The sequence below is a fragment of the Oncorhynchus keta genome, chromosome 30 (genome assembly GCF_023373465.1).
Source record: "Oncorhynchus keta strain PuntledgeMale-10-30-2019 chromosome 30, Oket_V2, whole genome shotgun sequence".
Classification (NCBI taxonomy): domain Eukaryota; kingdom Metazoa; phylum Chordata; class Actinopteri; order Salmoniformes; family Salmonidae; genus Oncorhynchus; species Oncorhynchus keta.
Genome location: NC_068450.1, coordinates 10,475,724 through 10,498,235, shown reverse-complemented (window position 1 = coordinate 10,498,235; position 22,512 = coordinate 10,475,724). Strand labels below are relative to the sequence as shown.

The 22,512-nt window shown below is 43.4% G+C and overlaps 1 protein-coding gene across 1 annotated transcript in view; it reads left to right on the top strand.

Annotated features, from left to right (window-relative positions):
- The window catches only part of LOC118376255 (protocadherin Fat 2-like), an 82,862-nt gene extending 73,869 nt beyond the window's left edge, over positions 1–8,993 (top strand). The window contains exons 26-28 of the mRNA XM_052487543.1: positions 5,939–6,038; positions 6,431–6,878; positions 7,499–8,993. Of these exons, the coding sequence (XP_052343503.1) occupies positions 5,939–6,038; positions 6,431–6,878; positions 7,499–8,037 (1,087 nt within the window). The 3' untranslated portion in view covers positions 8,038–8,993. The remainder of the gene's footprint in view (positions 1–5,938; positions 6,039–6,430; positions 6,879–7,498) is intronic.
- The last annotated feature ends 13,519 nt before the right edge of the window (positions 8,994–22,512 follow it).

The window sequence follows — 22,512 nt, the reverse complement described above, 5'->3', positions numbered from 1 at the left end:
CTATATACAGTAGAGGCTATATACAGTAGAGAGGCTATAAACAGTAGAGAGGCTATATACAGTAGAGAGGCTATATACGGTAGAGAGGCTATATACAGTAGAGAGGCTATATACAGTAGAGGCTATATACAGTAGAGAGGCAATATACAGTAGCTTGGCTATATACAGTAGCTTGGCTATATACAGTAGAGGCTATATACAGTAGAGGTTATATACAGTAGAGAGGTTATATACAGTAGAGGGGCTATATACAGTAGAGGGGCTATATACAGTAGAGGGGCTATATACAGTAGAGATGCTATATACAGTAGAGAGGCTATATACAGTAGAGAGGCTATATACAGTAGAGAGGCTATATACAGTAGATATGCTATATACAGTAGAGAGGTTATATACAGTAGAGGCTATATACAGTAGAGGCTATATACAGTAGAGGCTATATACAGTAGCGAGGCTATATACAGTAGCGAGGCTATATACAGTAGTGAGGCTATATACAGTAGCAAGGCTATAACAGTAGAGAGGCTATATACAGTAGAGGCTATATATGGTAGAGAGGCTATATACAGTAGAGAGGCTATATACAGTAGAGGCTATATACAGTAGAGAGGCAATATACAGTAGCTTGGCTATATACAGCAAAAAGACAGGCTATATACAGTAGAGGCTATATACAGTAGAGAGGCTATATACAGTAGAGGGGCTATATACAGTAGAGGGGCTATATACAGTAGAGATGCTATATACAGTAGAGAGGCTATATACAGTAGAGAGGCTATATACAGTAGCGAGGCTATATACAGTAGAGATGCTATATACAGTAGAGAGGCTATATACAGTAGTGAGGCTATAACAGTAGAGATGCTATATACAGTAGAGGCTATACACAGTAGTGAGGCTATAACAGTAGAGGCTATATACAGTAGCGAGCCTATATACAGTAGCTTGGCTATATACAGTAGCTTGGCTATATACAGTAGAGAGGCAAAAACAGACACCAGTTAGTTGGGCTGATTGAGGTAGTATGTACATGTAGATATGGTTAAAGTGACTATGCATATATGATGAACAGAGAGTAGCAGAAGTGTAAAAGAGGGGTTGGCGGGTGGCGGGACACAATTCAGATAGCTCGGTTAGCCAATGTGCGGGAACAGTGGTTGGTCGGACCAATTGAGGTAGTATGTACATGAATGTATAGTTAAACTGACTATGCACATATGATTAACAGAGAGTAGCTGCAGCGAAAAAGAGGGATGGGAGGGGACACACAGTGCAAATAGTCCAGGTAGCCATTTGATTACCTGTTCAGGAGTCTTATGGCTTGGGGGTAAAAACTTTTGAGAAGCATTTTTGTCCTAGACTTGGCACTCCGGTACCGCTTGCCATGCGGTAGTAGAGAGAACAGTCTATGACTGTGGTGACTGGGGTCTTTGACAATTTTTAGGGCCTTCCTCTGACACCGCCTGGTGTAGAGGTCCTGGATGGCAGGCAGCTTAGCCCCAGTGATGTACTGGGCCGTACGCACGTGCCTTGCAGTCGGAGGCCGAACAAATGCCGTATCAGGCAGTGCAACCAGTCAGGATGCTCTCGATGTTGCAGCTGTAGAACCTTTTGAGGATCTGAGGACCCATGCCAAATCTTTATAGTTTCCTGAGGGGGAAATGGGGGCATGCTCGGCCCTCCTTTTCCTGTAGTCAACAATCATCTCCTTAGTCTTGGTTACGTTGAGGGATAGGTTGTAATTCTGGCACCACCCGGCCAGGTCTCTGACCTCCTCCCTATAGGCTGTCTGGTCATTGTTGGTAATCAGGCCTACTGTTGTGTCGTCTGCAAACTTAATGATTGCGTTGAAGTCGTGCCTGGCCATGCAGTCGTGGATGAACAGGGAGTACAGGAGGAGACTAAGCACACACCCCTGGGGGGGCTCCAGTGTTGAGGATCAGTGTGGCAGATGTGTTGCTACCTACCCTCACCACACGGGGGTGGCCCGTCAGGAAGTCCAGGATGCAGTTGCAGAGGGAGGTGTTTATTCCCAGGGTCCTTAGCTTATTCATGAGCTTTGAGGGTACTATGGTGTTGAACGCTGAGCTGTAGTCAATGAATAACATTCTCACATAGTTGTTCCTTTTGTCCAGGTGGGAAAGGGCAGTGTGGAGTGCAATAGAGATTGCATCATCTCTGGATCTGTTTGGGCGGTATGCGAATTGGAGTGGGTCTAGGGTTTTTGGGATAATGGTGTTGATGTGAGCCATTACCAGCCTTTCAAAGCACTTCATGGCTATGGACGAGAGTGCACGGGTCTGTAGTCATTTAGGCAGGTTGCCTTCGTGTTATTGGGCACAGGGACTATTGTGGCCTGCTTGAAACATGTTGGTATTACAGACTCAATCAGGGACATGTTGAAAATGTCAGTGAAGACACCTGCCAGGTGGTCAGCACATGCCCGGAGCACACGTCCTGGTAATCCATCTGGCCCCGCAGCCTTGTGAATGTTGACCTATTTAAAGGTCTTACTCACATCGGCTGTGGAGAGCGTGATCACACAGTCGTCTGGAACAGCTGAAGCTCTCATGCATGCTTCAGTGTTGCTTGCCTCGACGCGAGCATAGAAGTGATTTAGCTCGTCTGGTAGACTCGTGTCACTGGGCAGCTCACGGCTGTGCTTCCCTTTGTAGTCTGTAATAGTTTGCAAGCCTTGCCACATAAGACGAGCGTCGGAGCCGATGTAGTATGATTCAATCTTAGTCCTGTATTGACGCTTTGCCTGTTTGATGGTTCGTCGCAGGTCATAGCAGGATTTCCTTCAAAGCGACAGCTCTACCCTTTAGCTCAGTGCGAATGTTGCCTGTAATCCATGGCTTCTGGTTGGAGTATGTACATACAGTCACTGTGGGGACGACGTCCTCGATGCACTTACTGATAATGCCAGTGACTGATGTGGTGTACTCCTCAATGCCATCGGAAGAATCCCGGAACATGTTCCAGTCTGTGATAGCAAAACAGTCTCGTCATTTTTCGCAATCAAGCCTACCAAACTTGATGATTGAGTTGGAGGCGTGCATGGCCACACAGTCATGGGTGAACAGGGAGTACAGGAGAGGGCTGAGAACGCACCCTTGTGGGGCCCCAGTGTTGAGGATCAGTGGGGTGGAGATGTTGTTCCCTACCTCACCACCTAGGGGTGGCCCATCAGAAAGTCCAGGACCCAGTTGCACAGGGCGGGGTCGAGACCCAGGGTCTCGAGCTTGATGACGAGCTTGGAGGGTACTATGGTGTTAAATGCCGAGCTGTAGTCGATGAACAGCATTCTCACATAGGTATTCCTCTTGTCCAGATGGGTTAGGGCAGTGTGCAGTGTGGTTGAGAGTGCATCGTCTGTGGACCTATTTGGGTGGTAAGCAAATTGGAGTGGGTCTTGGGTGTCAGATAGGGTGGAGGTGATATGGTCCTTGACTAGTCTCTCAAAGCACTTCATGATGACGGAAGTGTGTGCTATGGGGCGATAATCGTTTATCTCAGTTATCTTAGCTTTCTTGGGAACAGGAACAATGGTGGCCCTCTTGAAGCAAGTGGGAACAGCAGACTGGGATAGGGATTGATTGAATATGTCCGTAAACACACCAGCCAGCTGGTCTGCGCATCCTCTGAGGGGCCGGCAGCCTTCGGGGGTTAACACATTTAAATGTTTTACTCACGTTGGGTGCGGTGAAGGAGAGCCCGCAGGTGTTGGTAGGGAGCCGTGTCAGTGGCACTGTACTGTCTTCAAAGCGAGCGAAGAAGTTGTTTAGTGTGTCTGGGAGCAAGACGTCCGTGTCCGCGACAGGGCTGGTTTCATTTTAATAATCAGTGAATGACTGCCACATACGTCTCGTGTCTGAGCCGTTTAATTGCGACTCTACTTTGTCTCTATACTGACGCTCAGCTTGTTTGATTGCCTTGTATTCAGTCATCTTTCCGGTCGCCTTACCGTGATTAAAAGCAGTGGTTCGCCCTTTCAGTTTTGCGCGAATGCTGTCATCAATCCACAGTTTCTGGTTGGGGAAGGTTTATATTAGTCACCGTGGGAACAACATCACCGATACACTTGCTAATAAACTCACTCACCTAATCAGCGTATCTATCAATGTTGTTGTCTGAGGCTATCCGGGAACATATCCCAGTCCACGTGATCAAAGCAATCTTGAAGCGTTGAATCAGATTGGTCGGACCAGACCTGATCACGGGCGTTTCCTATTTTAGTTTCTGTCTATAGGCTATACAAAATGGAGTTATGGTCAGATGTGCCGAAAGGAGGGCAAGGGAGGGCTTTGTATGCATCGCGGAAGTTAGAGTACCAATGATCCAGATGGTACAGTTGTTCTGATTCTTTAAGACCTCCTCACCTGACATATAGTACAGTTGTTAAGACCTCCTCACCTGCCATATAGTACAGTTGTTAAGACCTCCTCACCTGACATATAGTACAGTTGTTAAGACCTCCTCACCTGACATATAGTACAGTTGTTAAGACCTCCTCACCTCCCATATAGTACAGTTGTTAAGACCTCCTCACCTGACATATAGTACAGTTGTTAAGACCTCCTCACCTCCCATATAGTACAGTTGTTAATACCTCCTCACCTCCCATATAGTACAGTTGTTAAGACCTCCTCACCTGACATATAGTACAGTTGTTAAGACCTCCTCACCTGACATATAGTACAGTTGTTAAGACCTCCTCACCTGACATATAGTACAGTTGTTAAGACCTCCTCACCTGACATATAGTACAGTTGTTAAGACCTCCTCACCTGACATATAGTACAGTTGTTAAGACCTCCTCACCTGACATATAGTACAGTTGTTAAGACCTCCTCACCTGCCATATAGTACAGTTGTTAAGACCTCCTCACCTCCCATATAGTACAGTTGTTAAGACCTCCTCACCTGACATATAGTACAGTTGTTAAGACCTCCTCACCTCCCATATAGTACAGTTGTTAAGACCTCCTCACCTCCCATATAGTACAGTTGTTAAGACCTCCTCACCTCCCATATAGTACAGTTGTTAAGACCTCCTCACCTCCCATATAGTACAGTTGTTAAGACCTCCTCACCTCCCATATAGTACAGTTGTTAAGACCTCCTCACCTCCCATATAGTACAGTTGTTAAGACCTCCTCACCTCCCATATAGTACAGTTGTTAAGACCTCCTCACCTCCCATATAGTACAGTTGTTAAGACCTCCTCACCTCCCATATAGTACAGTTGTTAAGACCTCCTCACCTCCCATATAGTACAGTTGTTAAGACCTCCTCACCTGACATATAGTACAGTTGTTAAGAACTCCTCACCTGCCATATAGTACAGTTGTTAAGACCTCCTCACCTCCCATATAGTACAGTTGTTAAGACCTCCTCACCTGACATATAGTACAGTTGTTAAGACCTCCTCACCTGCCATATAGTACAGTTGTTAAGACCTCCTCACCTCCCATATAGTACAGTTGTTAAGACCTCCTCACCTGACATATAGTACAGTTGTTAAGACCTCCTCACCTGACATATAGTACAGTTGTTAAGACCTCCTCACCTGACATATAGTACAGTTGTTAAGACCTCCTCACCTGCCATATAGTACAGTTGTTAAGACCTCCTCACCTGCCATATAGTACAGTTGTTAAGACCTCCTCACCTGACATATAGTACAGTTGTTCTGATTCTTTTTGGTTAGTCACGGAAAATGTTACACGTGCCGTGCTCCTAGTTTGATTGGCTCAGGTGCTGGAGAACAGCATTCGGCATTTTGTACATTTACACGTCCCCAAACTGATTAAGTCTAATTCTGTTGTATGTCCTCCTTCCTTCCTTGAGTGGATTGTACTGAAAGCAAAACCCTTAATTTCCGTTCTCTGCAAGTTAATGGAAACAATGTATTATTCTGCTCCCCCTTCTTTAGGTGTCAGAGCCTAATCGACGGATGCTCCCCCAACCCGTGTCTAGAAGGGTACAACTGTACCTTCTCCGGGGGCTCCATCCACTGCGACCCTCTGCCCCAGGTATTGTAACATTCTAAACTAAGGTACACATAATGCTCTGTGTAACATATCTGGTTTTAGTAGGAATAGGGTGAAATTGCCCTAGATGCTGATATTGGGTCAGTTGAGCCTTTTTTTTCCACTACTGGTAACGGTTATGATTGGGGGAGGGGAGGCTGATCCTAGACCTGTGCCAACAGGAAACTTCACCCCTGGAGAATTTTAGTTAAGATTGGACTGGCTCTGCTACGGGGCCCATAACCCATAGTTTTTTTTTTTTCGTTTTTGGGAACTCAGTCAGAGTCTTAAACTTCTTGTTGAGAGTTGGGGCGGGGGGGTCCCAACCAAATATCAGCCTTAGACGGCCCTGCTTGAAGCTAACCAAAAGGTGTCCTGTCTCATCCTCAATACAGGTGTACGCCGGACTGGGCTACATCGAGATAGTGGAGATATGTGCCAGCTTGATGGGGGTTTTCTTCCTGGTCGGTGTCTTCGTCTGTGTCCGCAAACGTTATGTCCAACAGAAGAAGAAACCTGTCTGTGTTCAGGACTCCAACGGTTACTTCCAACCTAGTCTGGCTAAATCCATGATGGCCGACACTCCAAAAGTCAGCCCAATAGAGATGAACATGCTGATGGGCTCTGGTAACGACCTGGATAACATACACAGTCCCTTCAGATCTCTGAGGCTTCACAGCCAGATGGACCTGGGGCTGGGGTCCCAGGTAAGCCTAAAGGCCGGGAAGCAGAAGCCACAGGGGCCCGTGGTGTGTAGTGTGGCCCCCAACCTTCCTCCTACACCTTCATCCATCTCTGACAATGAGTCCATCAGGAAACACCACTGGGATCAGGACTATGAAGGTGAGTTCATTGAATAAACTTTAATAATCTGAAGTGGATACTTTAAGCTAACTGTCTTAGTTTTTAATTGAGTCTTTATTGATAACTGTGGTAATAACTGTGGTAATAACTGTTGTAATAACTGTGGTAGTAGCTTACTCAACCTGCCGGGCCAGTCTACACTTTATCCAACAATAAGTAACAGCATTTCATTGAGATGACCAATGAGACACCCAAAAGGACAAGTGTCTGAAGGTGAATGATCTGGAGATGTGGAGGATATAACAAAGCATTATTCATATTATACTCCTTCTCACTTTGCCCTTTAGACCAAAACAATGGACGTTACTCATCCATACATGAATGTAATCAACTATCAGTTTTGATACATACAGAGCTTGTGGCTGTGAGCAATAGTCTGGTCAGGCAGGCATTTCCTGCAGAGGATAAGTGTCTAGGTGTTGAATTTTAATAGGCTTTTCATCATTCAGAAGTTATAATACCTTACCTATAATGAGTTTAAGGAGTTTTATAACCGAGGACACTTTGAAAATTGGTATGAAGATCCTCTGAAAGGCGATAATACCGAAGGACTATAGTGAATGATAATGAGTGTTCTCTCTCTTCTCCCTGCCGTTCAGTCTACCCTGCTGATCCTGACTACTACGGTCGACCCAACCCTGCGGTCCAAGAGTACCCTCAGGTCCAAGAGTACCCCCAGGTCCAGGAGTTTCCCCAGTTCGACATTGTGGAGGACACCTACGGCTCTGTGACCGCATCAATAGACTCACGTAGAAACTCTCGCTTCGGCGGATTCCCGTTTCCCCTGGAGCGTTCTGACCGCCGCGCTCCCTTACCCCCCTGTTATAGTAACCAGAACCTGGATGACTTCCTGGGGCCTGACGGTCTTCCCTTACCCAGCTCTCAGTGCCCCAACGAGTACACTGCCATCAGTTACTATCCCACGCAACATGCACAAAGCATGGACAATGTGTCGTCAGGCTACCGGCGCCTCAGCATGCGCCTCAGCGTTGCCATGCCGTCCTACGCTGAGTGTAACTCTCCTCCTCCTCCCCCTGCAACACAACAGGCTAGGCATGCAGGACGGAACTCTCGCTGCTACAACGGGTCTGACATGGTGGAGAGCGACTATGGAAGCTGTGAGGAGGTCATGTTCTAGAATGTTTTAAAAGTGTTCTATTCTAGAGTTAAAGATACATTGCTCCCTATCAGAGGTCTCTTTCAGGGAGAGACTGCAACGTTTCAACGAAAGAGTTGATTCTTGAACATTCTACATTCTACTATTCTATACAGTCAATTCTTAGAATATCTCCATAAAATGTGACTGATCGGCATCTAAGTGGGCTTGACATTCAGTAGAGTAAATGAAAGAGTCACTCACCTTTTGTTCCACAGGGTTCAACAGTATTACAGGATGTTTATCTGAAACTATGGCAACAAGGCCACGCAACACAAAGATATTCTGTACTAAATGCTGCAGCAATATCGAACTCACTCATCTGGACCCCTCTCCATCCGAGGGGGAGAGAGACTGGCTTTGGGTGAAACCGATTCCTATAAGTATGAATATGCCTAGACAACTATGTAACAACAAGGTCACGCAACACTGACCATATAAAGAGAGTGGATTCACGTAAAAAACTATTCCTATAAGAATGAATATGCCTACATTTCATGCAGATAATAGCTCCATTTAATACAATAATAACAACCCATAATAACCATAAACATGTCACATAGAGTAATACAGATCCTATTTGTGACCTCACCATTCAGTAATATGTAGTACATCTCAAATAGCCCCCTATACCTATGGACCCTGGACCAAAGTAGTGCACTACGTTTGGGACGGAGGGTATATGTGACAAAATAATACATAATACATTTTAATAATACATTTTATGAATAAGTAGATAATAAATATTCACAAATATTACACGTGTTTGTTGTAAAACAGGTTATTTTCAATATAACTTTTTAATTGTTGATATTGCCAATTGTGTAAATAGTCTATAGTGTGGAAGTTTTCTGACTTTGATCTCAAAAAAACATTTCTCGGGATTGTAACGGTTGGTGGTATTTGGTTGTAAACAGTAATTTGAGTCACATAAATGTGGTATCTAATCTGACTGTATATAGCCCAACAGTACATAATGTTGTATCTAATCTGACTGTATATAGCCCAACACATCAATATGGTATCTAATCTGTCTATAGCCCAACAGTACAGAATGTGGTATCTAATCTGACTGTATATAGCCCAACAGTACATAAATGTTGTATCTAATCTGACTGTCTATAGCCCAACACATAAATGTGGTATCTAATCTGACTGTATATAGCCCAACACATAAATGTGGTATCTAATCTGACTGTATATAGCCCAACACATAAATGTGGTATCTAATCTGACTGTATATAGCCCAACACATAAATGTTGTATCTAATCTGACTGTATATAGCCCAACACATAAATAAATGTGGTATCTAATCTGACTGTATATAGCCCAACACATAAATGTGGTATCTAATCTGACTGTATATAGCCCAACACATAAATGTGGTATCTAATCTGACTGTATATAGCCCAACAGTACATAATGTTGTATCTAATCTGACTGTATATAGCCCAACACATAAATGTTGTATCTAATCTGACTGTATATAGCCCAACACATAAATGTGGTATCTAATCTGACTGTATATAGCCCAACACATAAATGTGGTATCTAATCTGACTGTATATAGCCCAACAGTACATAATGTTGTATCTAATCTGACTGTATATAGCCCAACACATAAATGTGGTATCTAATCTGACTGTATATAGCCCAACACATAAATGTGGTATCTAATCTGACTGTATATAGCCCAACACATAAATGTGGTATCTAATCTGACTGTATATAGCCCAACACATAAATGTGGTATCTAATCTGACTGTATATAGCCCAACACATAAATGTGGTATCTAATCTGACTGTATATAGCCCAACACATAAATGTGGTATCTAATCTGACTGTATATAGCCCAACAGTACATAATGTTGTATCTAATCTGACTGTATATAGCCCAACACATAAATGTGGTATCTAATCTGACTGTCTATAGCCCAACAGTACATAATGTTGTATCTAATCTGACTGTATATAGCCCAACACATAAATGTGGTATCTAATCTGACTGTATATAGCCCAACACATAAATGTGGTATCTAATCTGACTGTATATAGCCCAACACATAAATGTGGTATCTAATCTGACTGTATATAGCCCAACACATAAATATGGTATCTAATCTGACTGTATATAGCCCAACACATAAATGTGGTATCTAATCTGACTGTCTATAGCCCAACAGTACATAATGTTGTATCTAATCTGACTGTATATAGCCCAACACATAAATGTGGTATCTAATCTGACTGTATATAGCCCAACACATAAATGTGGTATCTAATCTGACTGTATATAGCCCAACACATAAATGTGGTATCTAATCTGACTGTATATAGCCCAACACATAAATGTGGTATCTAATCTGACTGTGATATAGCCCAACACATAAATGTTGTATCTAATCTGACTGTATATAGCCCAACACATAAATGTGGTATCTAATCTGACTGTATATAGCCCAACACATAAATGTGGTATCTAATCTGACTGTATATAGCCCAACACATAAATGTGGTATCTAATCTGACTGTATATAGCCCAACACATAAATGTGGTATCTAATCTGACTGTATATAGCCCAACAGTACATAATGTTGTATCTAATCTGACTGTATATAGCCCAACACATAAATGTGGTATCTAATCTGACTGTATATAGCCCAACAGTACATAATGTTGTATCTAATCTGACTGTATATAGCCCAACACATCAATATGGTATCTAATCTGTCTATAGCCCAACAGTACAGAATGTCTATGCAGCTATTATACTGTTTTTGTACAGAACATGCAGGCCTGTTATAATACAAGTGTGTTGTTTGGGACTGTGTGCAGAACAGAATGCATTATTCCACATGAATTGTTTTTACATATAGAACATTTAAAGGTTTAACATATTCTACTGGTCAGTCATAGAACATTTAAAGGTTTAACATATTCTACTGGTCAGTCATAGAACATTTAAAGGTTTAACATATTCTACTGGTCAGTCATAGAACATTTAAAGGTTTAACATATTCTACTGGTCAGTCATAGAACATTTAAAGGTTTAACATATTCTACTGTTGTCATTTTAGACCAACAGAAATAACAGGTTGGAGGTGAAAAGGGTTGATACTGTAACGCAACGTGACTGTTGGTTACCCAGAAAAACAACACAACCTGTGCTTCTACACCCAGGTACAAAACCAACATTACTGTAACGCAACGTGACTGTTGGTTACCCAGAAAAACAACACAACCTGTGCTTCTACACCCAGGTACAAAACCAACATTACTGTAACAATTTGTTAACACATTTCTATAAGAAAAGAGAAAAAAAAAACTGGGATAGCATTATCGCTCTGTAATGTGATCCCTCAAAAGCCTGAGTGCAACATTGGAAGCATGCATTAGGCCTGATTGTGTGCTCGTGTTGTGTAATTGGTGACCAATTAAGTATTTTTTGTGCGGAAAGGATATCCATCGCTTTGTTGTAGTCGTTAGTGCGCGTGGGTTTGGAGAAGAAAAAAAAATCAATCATTTTCAGTTTGTATGTACAGAATGGCAGCTCATAGGTATGGAGACTGTGGTTGGTCACAGTTCCTTTTCAGTCTGTTGTTCCAGAAACCCGGTTGGAAGTTTCCTGCAACCAAGAGGGAATCAGCAGGAAATCCGAGAATCATCCAAACAGGATTTCCGGAAAACCAGGGAATTTTGGACAAATGACCAGAATTGTGCAACTCGAGGGGTTATCATGATATCCCAATGTGTTTATATGTGCTGTGTATGTATGTGCTGTGTATGTATGTGCTGTGTATGTATGTGCTGTGTATGTATGTGCTGTGTATGTATGTGCTGTGTATGTATGTGCTGTGTATGTATGTGCTGTGTATGTATGTGCTGTGTATGTATGTGCTGTGTATGTATGTGCTGTGTATGTATGTGCTGTGTATGTATGTGCTGTGTATGTATGTGCTGTGTGTGTATGTGCTAGTCCAATGAGTTCACATTAATGTATTTTTTTTAACTGTATTATTTTTGTATCAATGTGAGGTGTCATGAACCCCATGTTTTGTAAGTTGTTTCTCTGTGAGAGATTTTAAGTCATGTTGTAGTCCCATTTTGTTTTCAACACTGTAAAGACACCATGAATAAAATATGATCTTATATTAATAATTATACTTTGTCAGTAATTATTGTAATACTTGTATGTGTATTGCGCTGATGCTTTTGAATTGACGTCTATAACATTTGTCACAAGGTTCTCACTCCCCACATATACATGCAACGCCAGCAGTGACCACAAGGAGACACAATTTGATGTCACAATAACTTCCCTGGTTACCAACGTAATGTTCAACAATGCATTATCATATTGGTAGAATAAAACTCCCTTCTCCTTCAAAAACATGTATCATTTTACAAAACAATTTCCCTTTGTGAAGACCAGATGCCTTTCCCCCACATTAAGCCTACTCTGAGACACAGCGTCACGGCCACTTATCGCTCTAGTAGTCTTGAACGCACTGAAGTCGGAGATTTCCTAGTTCCCGAGTTCCCAGTTGTTTGAACACAGCATTAGTCTCAGCGAAGAGAGGGAGAGAACAACAGAGGGTCCGCCTCTCACTGTCCCTGACTACTCTCTCCTTCCTTTCCTCCGGTGAGACTGACTAGAGAGAGGGGACATCGTCTTCCATCTGAAGGTGAAACTCGAGTCGTACCGCATCAGCCTCATGCACACAATCATGTTGAGCATATGACCAGAGAAAGTTAAATATTCCTCTGTATGTTAGACACGACGAGCTGCTAATAACAACAAAAACGCAGAGCTATCGATACACTTGGCTACACATTCATTGCAGCACCAGGGAAGTAGGGAAAAGCAGGATTTATGTTTTGTAATAGTGTTGAATAAAAACAGTGTTGACAGTGCTTAATAAATAAAAACTTAGACGTGAACTCACCCATCAAAACAGCAGCTCTTCGCTGTATTCTTTGACAGTCTCTCTCTCTGGTCAAGGTTTTAAAAGTTATGAATCTCACGTAGGCTAGTATGAAATGTGGATGTGGAAACTGTAGCCACTGTGATTTGAGATATCAAATTAAATGTATTTATTTTGCCCTTCTTACATCAGCTGATCAGCTGATCAGCTGTACAGAAACCCAGCCTAAAACCCCAAACAGAAAGCAATGCAGGTGTAGAAGCACGGTGGCTCGGAAAAACTCCCTAGAAAGGCCAATACCTAGGAAGAAACCTAGAGAGGAACCAGGCTATGTAGGGTGGCCAGTCCTCTTCTGGCTGTGCCGGGTGGAGATAACAGAACATGGCCAAGATGTTCAAATATTCATAAATGACCAGCATGGTCAAATAATAAATCACAGTAGTTGTCGAGGGTGCAACAAGTCAGCACCTCAGGAGTAAATGTCAGTTGCCTTTTCATAGCCAATCATTGAGAGTATCTCTACCGCTCCTGCTATCTCTAGAGAGTTGAAAAAAGCAGGTCTGGGACAGGTAGCACGTCCGGTGAACAGGTCAGGGTTCCATAGCCTCAGGCAGAACAGTTGAAACTGGAGCAGCAGCACGACCAGGTGGACTGAGGACAGCAAGGAGTCATCATGCCAGGTAGTCCTGAGGCATGGCCTTAGGGCTCAGGTCCTCCAAGAGAGAGAGAAAGAAAGAATTAGAGAGCATACTTTATACATTAATTCATACAGGATACCTGTATCCGTAACAGTAACATATGAATAATCAAAACAAGGGAGGGTAAACGTACTATAAATAAGGAAGCCAATCAAGCACACAAATAGACAGGTGCAACTAATAAGACAAAACAAACAGACAGCGAAAAAGGGATCGGTGGCGGCTAGTAGGCCGGTGACGCCGAGCCCCGCCCGAACAGGAAGGGGAGCTAACTTCTAGTAGGCCGGTGACGCCGAGCCCCGCCCGAACAGGCAGGGGAGCTAACTTCTAGTAGGCCGGTGACGACGAGCCCCGCCCGAACAGGCAGGGGAGCTAACTTCGGTGGAAGTCATGACTAGGTCCAGAGTATGACTGTGGCAGTGAGTAGGTCTGGAGACATGTTGGACAAAACCCACTGAGTCGATGATGACTCCGAAAGCCTTTTGGAGTGGGTCTGTGGACTTTTCCATGTGAATATTAAAGTCACCAAAAATGAGAATATTATCTCCTATGACGACAAGGTCTGATAGGAATTCAGGGAACTCCGTGAGGAACGCTGTATATGTCCCAGGAGGCATGTAAACAGTAGCTATAGAAAGTGATTGAGTAGGCTGCATAGATTTCATGACTAGAAGCTCAAAAGATGAAAACGTCTTTTTTTTGTAAATTTAAATTTGCTATCGTAAATGTTAGCAATACCTCAGCCTTTGTGGGATGCAGTGGGGATATGGTCACTAGTGTAACCAGGAGGAGAGGACTCATTTAACACAGTCAATTCATCAGGCTTAAGCCATGTTTCAGTCAGGCCAATCACATCAAGATTATGATCAGTGATTAGTTCATTGACTATAATTGCCTTGGAAGTGAGGGATCTAACATTAAGTAGCCCTATTTTGAGATGTGAGGTATCACAATCTCTTTCAATAATGACAGGAATGGAGGTCTTTATTCTAGGGACATTTTTAAGGCGAACACCGCCATGTTTCGTTTTGCCCAACCCAGGTCGAGGCACAGACACGGTCTCAATGGGGATAGCTGAGCTGACTTACACTGACTGTGCTAGTGGCAGACTCCACTAAACTGGCAGGCTGGCTAACAGCCTGCTGCCTGGCCTGCACCCTATTTCATTGTGGAGTTAGAGCCCTGTCTATGGTTATAGATAAGATGAGAGCACCCCTCCAGCTAGGATGGAATCCGTCACTCCTCAACAGATCAGGCTTGGTCCTGTTTGTGGGTGAGTCTCAGAAAGAGGGCCAATTATCTATAAATTCTATCTTTTGGGAGGGGCAGAAAACAGTTTTACAACCAGCGATTGAGTTGTGAGATTCTGCTGTAGAGCTCATCACTCCCCCTAACTGGGAGGGGGCCAGAGACAATTACTCGATGCCGACACATCTTTCTAGCTGATATGCACGCAGAAGCTATGTTGCGCTTGGTGACCTCTGACTGTTTCATCCTAACATCATTGGTGCCGACGTGGATAACAATATACCTATACACTCTACACTCGCCAGTTTTAGCTTTAGCCAGCACCATCTTCAGATTAGCCTTAATGCCGGTAGCCCTGCCCCCTTGTAAACAGTGTATGATCACTGGATGATTCGTTTTAAGTCTAATACTGCGGGTAATGGAGTCGCCAGTGACTAGGGTTTTCAATTTGTCAGAGCTAATGGTGGGAAGCTTCGGCGTCTCAGACCCCGTAACGGGAGGAGTAAAGACCAGAGAAGACTCGGCCTCTGACTCCGACCCGCTGCTTAATGTGGAAAACCGGTTGAAAGTTTCTGTCGGCTGAATGAGCTACACCAGTTGAACATTCCTACAGCATTTCCCTCCAGAAGCCATGAGAAAGTTGTCCGGCTGCGGGGACCATGGGAGGGGATTTGTACTAACGTTACTATCTGTACTTACTGGTGGCTCAGACGCTGTTTCATCCTTTCCTACACTGAAATTACCATTGCCTAACACTTACGTCTGAAGCTGGGCTTGCAGCACAGCTATCCTCACCGTAAGACGATCGTTCTCCTGTATATTATGAGTACAACGACTGCAATTAGAAGGCATAATGTTAACGTTACTACTTAGCTTCGGCTGTTGGAGGTCCTGACGAACCACTTCCAGATAAAACGTCCGGAGTGAAAAAGTTGAAGGGAAAAAAGTGAAGTGAAGGAAAAACTAAAAATTTTAACGGTAATTAAAAAGTAAAAACCGTAAAGTTGTCAGGTATAAAAGTAAGGTTGGCAACAAAATGCACATCAGCACGTAAACAAGTTTATACCATTGGCCAGCACAGTAGTCACACTCAATTTAGTCACAGATTTCTCTATCTGTCTGGTAGGCGGAGTTTGTCTTCTCTCCATCTGGTAGGCGGAGTTTGTCTTCTCTCCATCTGGTAGGCAGAGTTTGTCTTCTCTCCGTCTGGTAGGCGGAGTTTGTCTTCTCTCCGTCTGGTAGGCGGAGTTTGTCTTCTCTCCGTCTGGTAGGCAGAGTTTGTCTTCTCTCCGTCTGGTAGGCGGAGTTTGTCTTCTCTCCATCTGGTAGGCGGAGTTTGTCTTCTCTCCATCTGGTAGGCGGAGTTTGTCTTCTCTCCATCTGGTAGGCGGAGTTTGTCTTTTCTCCGTCTAGTAGGCGGAGTTTGTCTTCTCTCCATCTGGTAGGCGGAGTTTGCCTTCTCTCCGTCTGGTAGGTGGAGTTTGTCTTCTCGCCGTCTAGTAGGCGGAGTTTGTCTTCTCTCCGTCTGGTAGGCGGAGTTTGTCTTCTCTCCGTCTGGTAGGTGGAGTTTGCCTTCTCTCCGTCTGGTAGGCGGAGTTTGTCTTCTCTCCGTCTGGTAGGCGGAGTTTGTCTTCTCTCCATCTGGTAGGCGGAGTTTGTCTTCTCTCCGTCTGGTAGGCGGAGTTTGTCTTCTCTCCGTCTGGTAGGCAGAGTTTGTCTTCTCTCTGTCTGGTAGGCGGAGTTTGTCTTCTCTCCATCTGGTAGGTGGACTGGTAGGCAGAGTTTGTCTTCTCTCCGTCTGGTAGGCGGACTGGTAGGCAGAGTTTGTCTTCACTCCGTCTGGTAGGCGGAGTTTCTTCTCTCCGTCTGGTAGGCAGAGTTTGTCTTCTCTCCGTCTGGTAGTCGGAGTTTGTCTTCTCTCCATCTGGTAGGCGGAGTTTGTCTTCCCTCCGTCTGGTAGGCGGAGTTTGTCTTCTCTCCGTCTGGTAGGCAGAGTTTGTCTTCTCTCCGTCTGGTAGGCAGAGTTTTTCTTCTCTCCGTCTGGTAGGCAGAGTTTGTCTTCTCTCCGTCTGGTAGGCAGAGTTTGTCTTCTCTCCGTCTGGTAGGCAGAGTTTGTCTTCTCTCCGTCTGGTAGGCAGAGTTTGTCTTCTCTCCGTCTGGTAGGCAGAGTTTGTCTTCTCTCCGTCTGGTAGGCAGAGTTTGTCTTCTCTCCGTCTGGTAGGCGGACTGGTAGGCGGAGTTTGACTTCTCTCCGTCTGGTAGGCAGAGTTTGACTTCTCTCCGTCTGGTAGGCAGAGTTTGTCTTCTCTCCGTCTGGTAGGCAGAGTTTGTCTTCTCTCCGTCTGGTAGGCAGAGTTTGTCTTCTCTCCGTCTGGTAGGCAGAGTTTGTCTTCTCTCCGTCTGGTAGGCGGAGTTTGTCTTCTCTCCATCTGCTAGGCGGACTGGTAGGCGGAGTTTGTCTTCACTCCGTCTGGTAGGCGGAGTTTGTCTTCACTCCGTCTGGTAGGCGGAGTTTGTCTTCACTCCGTCTGGTAGGCGGAGTTTGTCTTCACTCCGTCTGGTAGGCGGAGTTTGTCTTCTCTCCGTCTGGTAGGCGGAGTTTGTCTTCTCTCCGTCTGGTAGGCGGAGTTTGTCTTCTCTCCATCTGGTAGGCGGAGTTTGTCTTCTCTCCATTTGGTAGACGGACTGGTAGGCTGAGTTTGTCTTCTCTCCATCTGGTAGGCGGAGTTTGTCTTCTCTCCATCTGGTAGGCGGAGTTTGTCTTCTCTCCGTCTGGTAGGCAGAGTTTGTCTTCTCTCCGTCTGGTAGGCAGAGTTTGTCTTCTCTCCGTCTGGTAGGCGGACTGGTAGGCGGAGTTTGACTTCTCTCCGTCTGGTAGGCGGAGTTTGACTTCTCTCCGTCTGGTAGGCAGAGTTTGTCTTCTCTCCATCTGGTAGGCAGAGTTTCTCTTCTCTCCGTCTGGTAGGCAGAGTTTGTCTTCTCTCCGTCTGGTAGGCAGAGTTTGTCTTCTCTCCATCTGCTAGGCGGACTGGTAGGTGGGAGTTTGTCTTTTCTCCATCTGGTAGGCGGACTGGTAGGCGGAGTTTGACTTCTCTCCGTCTGGTAGGCGGAGTTTGTCTTCTCTCCGTCTGGTAGGCAGAGTTTGTCTTCTCTCCGTCTGGTAGGCGGAGTTTGTCTTCACTCCGTCTGGTAGGCGGAGTTTGTCTTCACTCCGTCTGGTAGGCGGAGTTTGTCTTCACTCCGTCTGGTAGGCGGAGTTTGTCTTCACTCCGTCTGGTAGGCGGAGTTTGTCTTCACTCCGTCTGGTAGGCGAAGTTTGTCTTCTCTCCGTCTGGTAGGCGGAGTTTGTCTTCACTCCGTCTGGTAGGCGGAGTTTGTCTTCTCTCCGTCTGGTAGGCGGAGTTTGTCTTCACTCCGTCTGGTAGGCGGAGTTTGTCTTCACTCCGTCTGGTAGGCGGAGTTTGTCTTCTCTCCGTCTGGTAGGCGGAGTTTGTCTTCACTCCGTCTGGTAGGCGGAGTTTGTCTTCACTCCGTCTGGTAGGCGGAGTTTGTCTTCACTCCGTCTGGTAGGCGGAGTTTGTCTTCACTCCGTCTGGTAGGCGGAGTTTGTCTTCACTCCGTCTGGTAGGCGGAGTTTGTCTTCACTCCGTCTGGTAGGCGGAGTTTGTCTTCACTCCGTCTGGTAGGCGAAGTTTGTCTTCTCTCCGTCTGGTAGGCGGAGTTTGTCTTCTCTCCGTCTGGTAGGCGGAGTTTGTCTTCTCTCCGTCTGGTAGGCGGAGTTTGTCTTCTCTCCGTCTGGTAGGCGGAGTTTGTCTTCTCTCCGTCTGGTAGGCGGAGTTTGTCTTCTCTCCATCTGGTAGGCGGAGTTTGTCTTCTCTCCATTTGGTAGACGGACTGGTAGGCGGAGTTTGTCTTCTCTCCATCTGGTAGGCGGAGTTTGTCTTCTCTCCATCTGGTAGGCGGAGTTTGTCTTCTCTCCATCTGGTAGGCGGAGTTTGTCTTCTCTCCGTTTGGTAGACGGACTGGTAGGCGGAGTTTGTCTTCTCTCCATCTGGTAGGCGGAGTTTGTCTTCTCTCCATCTGGTAGGCGGAGTTTGTCTTCTCTCCGTCTGGTAGGCGGAGTTTGTCTTCTCTCCATCTGGTAGGCGGAGTTTGTCTTCTCTCCATCTGGTAAGCGGAGTTTGTCTTCTCTCCATCTGGTTAGGCGGACTGGTAGGTGGAGTTTTCTTTAAAGACAAATGAAATGGTTCGACACGGGAACACTTTGACTACTCGGTACGCAGGGCTTCTGAATTTCAAAAAAGGAGTGCAAGCCTTTGTTGTTGGCGTTTCTACAGAAATGTTTGGTGATCGACTAGGCTGGTGACCACTGATTGAGATGGGTGACTGAGGGTTGAAAAATCTCAGAGTCTCAATGTTCTGTAGCCTGGTCTAGAGTAGTGCACTACCCTATGGGCCCTGGTCAACAGTAGTGCTCTATAAAGGGAATAGGGTATGTTTTGGGACTCACACAGGGTCATTGAGTTGGAACACAACACACTCATTTTAGTGGGTAATTGAACTCCAGAAAAATGACTTTGACATGGGCCTGAACTTTCCCCTAATTATCTAATTATATTGCTACATTCACAGAAATGCAATTATAGTAATCATAATTATATCACTCCCAACACGCACACACGCCTGGTGAGGGTGTTGTTCGTCAGCAACATCCCCTCACTGACAACCCTGTGTTTCGATCCGCTGTGTAGTAAGTTATCACATCCACCCAGCTGTCAATCACTCACCAGGCCTGTCAGTCTCCATCAGGCTCTCAGGCACTACCCTCTTTCTAAAAAACAAGACACCATTGAAATTACTAGCCTCTCTAAAAACATGAAACCATTGAAATACTAGCCTCTCTAAAAACATGAAACCATTGAAATACTAGCCTCTCTCTAAAAACATGAAACCATTGAAATACTAGCCTCTCTCTAAAAACATGAAACCATTGAAATACTAGCTCTCTCTAAAAACATGAAACCATTGAAATACTAGCCTCTCTCTAAAAACATGAAACCATTGAAATACTAGCCTCTCTCTAAAAACATGAAACCATTGAAATACTAGCCTCTCTCTAAAAACACCATTGAAATACTAGCCTCTCTCTAAAAACACCATTGAAATACTAGCCTCTCTCTAAAAACACCATTGAAATACTAGCCTCTCTCTAAAAACATGAAACCATTGAAATACTAGCCTCTCTCTAAAAACACCATTGAAATACTAGCCTCTCTCTAAAAACACCATTGAAATACTAGCCTCTCTCTAAAAACACCATTGAAATACTAGCCTCTCTCTAAAAACACCATTGAAATACTAGCCTCTCTCTAAAAACATGAAACCATTGAAATACTAGACTCTCTCTAAAAACATGAAACCATTGAAATACTAGCCTCTCTAAAAACATGAAACCATTGAAATACTAGCCTCTCTCTAAAAACATGAAACCATTGAAATACTAGTCTCTCTAAAAACATGAAACCATTGAAATACTAGTCTCTCTCTAAAAACACCATTGAAATACTAGCCTCTCTCTAAAAACATGAAACCATTGAAATACTAGCCTCTCTAAAAACATGAAACCATTGAAATACTAGTCTCTCTAAAAACATGAAACCATTGAAATACTAGTCTCTCTCTAAAAACACCATTGAAATACTAGCCTCTCTCTAAAAACATGAAACCATTGAAATACTAGCCTCTCTCTAAAAACATGAAACCATTGAAATACTAGCCTCTCTCTAAAAACACGAAACCATTGAAATACTAGTCTCTCTAAAAACATGAAACCATTGAAATACTTGCCTCTCTAAAAACATGAAACCATTGAAATACTAGCCTATCTAAAAACATGAAACCATTGAAATACTAGCCTCTCTCTAAAAACATGAAACCATTGAAATACTAGTCTCTCTAAAAACATGAAACCATTGAAATACTAGCCTCTCTCTAAAAACATGAAACCATTGAAATACTAGCCTCTCTCTAAAAACATGAAACCATTGAAATACTAGTCTCTCTAAAAACATGAAACCATTGAAATACTAGCCTCTCTCTAAAAACATGAAACCATTGAAATACTAGCCTCTCTCTAAAAACATGAAACCATTGAAATACTAGCCTCTCTAAAAACATGAAACCATTGAAATACTAGCCTCTCTCTAAAAACATGAAACCATTGAAATACTAGCCTCTCTAAAAACATGAAACCATTGAAATACTAGCCTCTCTAAAAACATGAAACCATTGAAATACTAGCCTGAAACCATTGAAATCTAAAAACATGAAACCATTGAAATACTAGCCTCTCTAAAAACATGAAACCATTGAAATACTAGCCTCTCTAAAAACATGAAACCATTGAAATACTAGCCTCTCTCTAAAAACATGAAACCATTGAAATACTAGCCTCTCTCTAAAAACATGAAACCATTGAAATACTAGCCTCTCTCTAAAAACATGAAACCATTGAAATACTAGCTAAAAACATGAAACCATTGAAATACTCTCTAAAAACATGAAACCATTGAAATACTAGTCTCTCTAAAAACATGAAACCATTGAAATACTAGCCTCTCTCTAAAAACATGAAACCATTGAAATACTAGTCTCTCTCTAAAAACATGAAACCATTGAAATACTAGCCTCTCTCTAAAAACATGAAACCATTGAAATACTAGCCTCTCTCTAAAAACATGAAACCATTGAAATACTAGCCTCTCTAAAAACATGAAACCATTGAAATACTAGCCTCTCTCTAAAAACATGAAACCATTGAAATACTAGCCTCTCTAAAAACATGAAACCATTGAAATACTAGCCTCTCTCTAAAAACATGAAAACATTGAAATATACTAAAAAGCATTGAAATACTCTCTCTAAAAACATGAAAACATTGAAATACTAGCCTCTCTAAAAACATGAAAACATTGAAATACTAGCCTCTCTCTAAAAACACCATTGAAATACTAGCCTCTCTCTAAAAACACCATTGAAATACTAGCCTCTCTCTAAAAACATGAAACCATTGAAATACTAGTCTCTCTAAAAACATGAAACCATTGAAATACTAGCCTCTCTCTAAAAACATGAAAACATTGAAATACTAGCCTCTCTCTAAAAACATGAAAACATTGAAATACTAGCCTCTCTCTAAAAACACCATTGAAATACTAGCCTCTCTCTAAAAACACCATTGAAATACTAGTCTCTCTAAAAACATGAAACCATTGAAATACTAGCCTCTCTAAAAACATGAAACCATTGAAAATACTAAAAACATGAAACCATTGAAATACTAGCCTCTCTAAAAACATGAAACCATTGAAATACTAGCCTCTCTCTAAAACATGAAACCATTGAAATAACTCTCTAAAAACACCATTGAAATACTAGCCTCTCTCTAAAAACATGAAACCATTGAAATACTAGCCTCTCTAAAAACATGAAACCATTGAAATACTAGTCTCTCTAAAAACATGAAACCATTGAAATACTAGTCTCTCTCTAAAAACACCATTGAAATACTAGCCTCTCTCTAA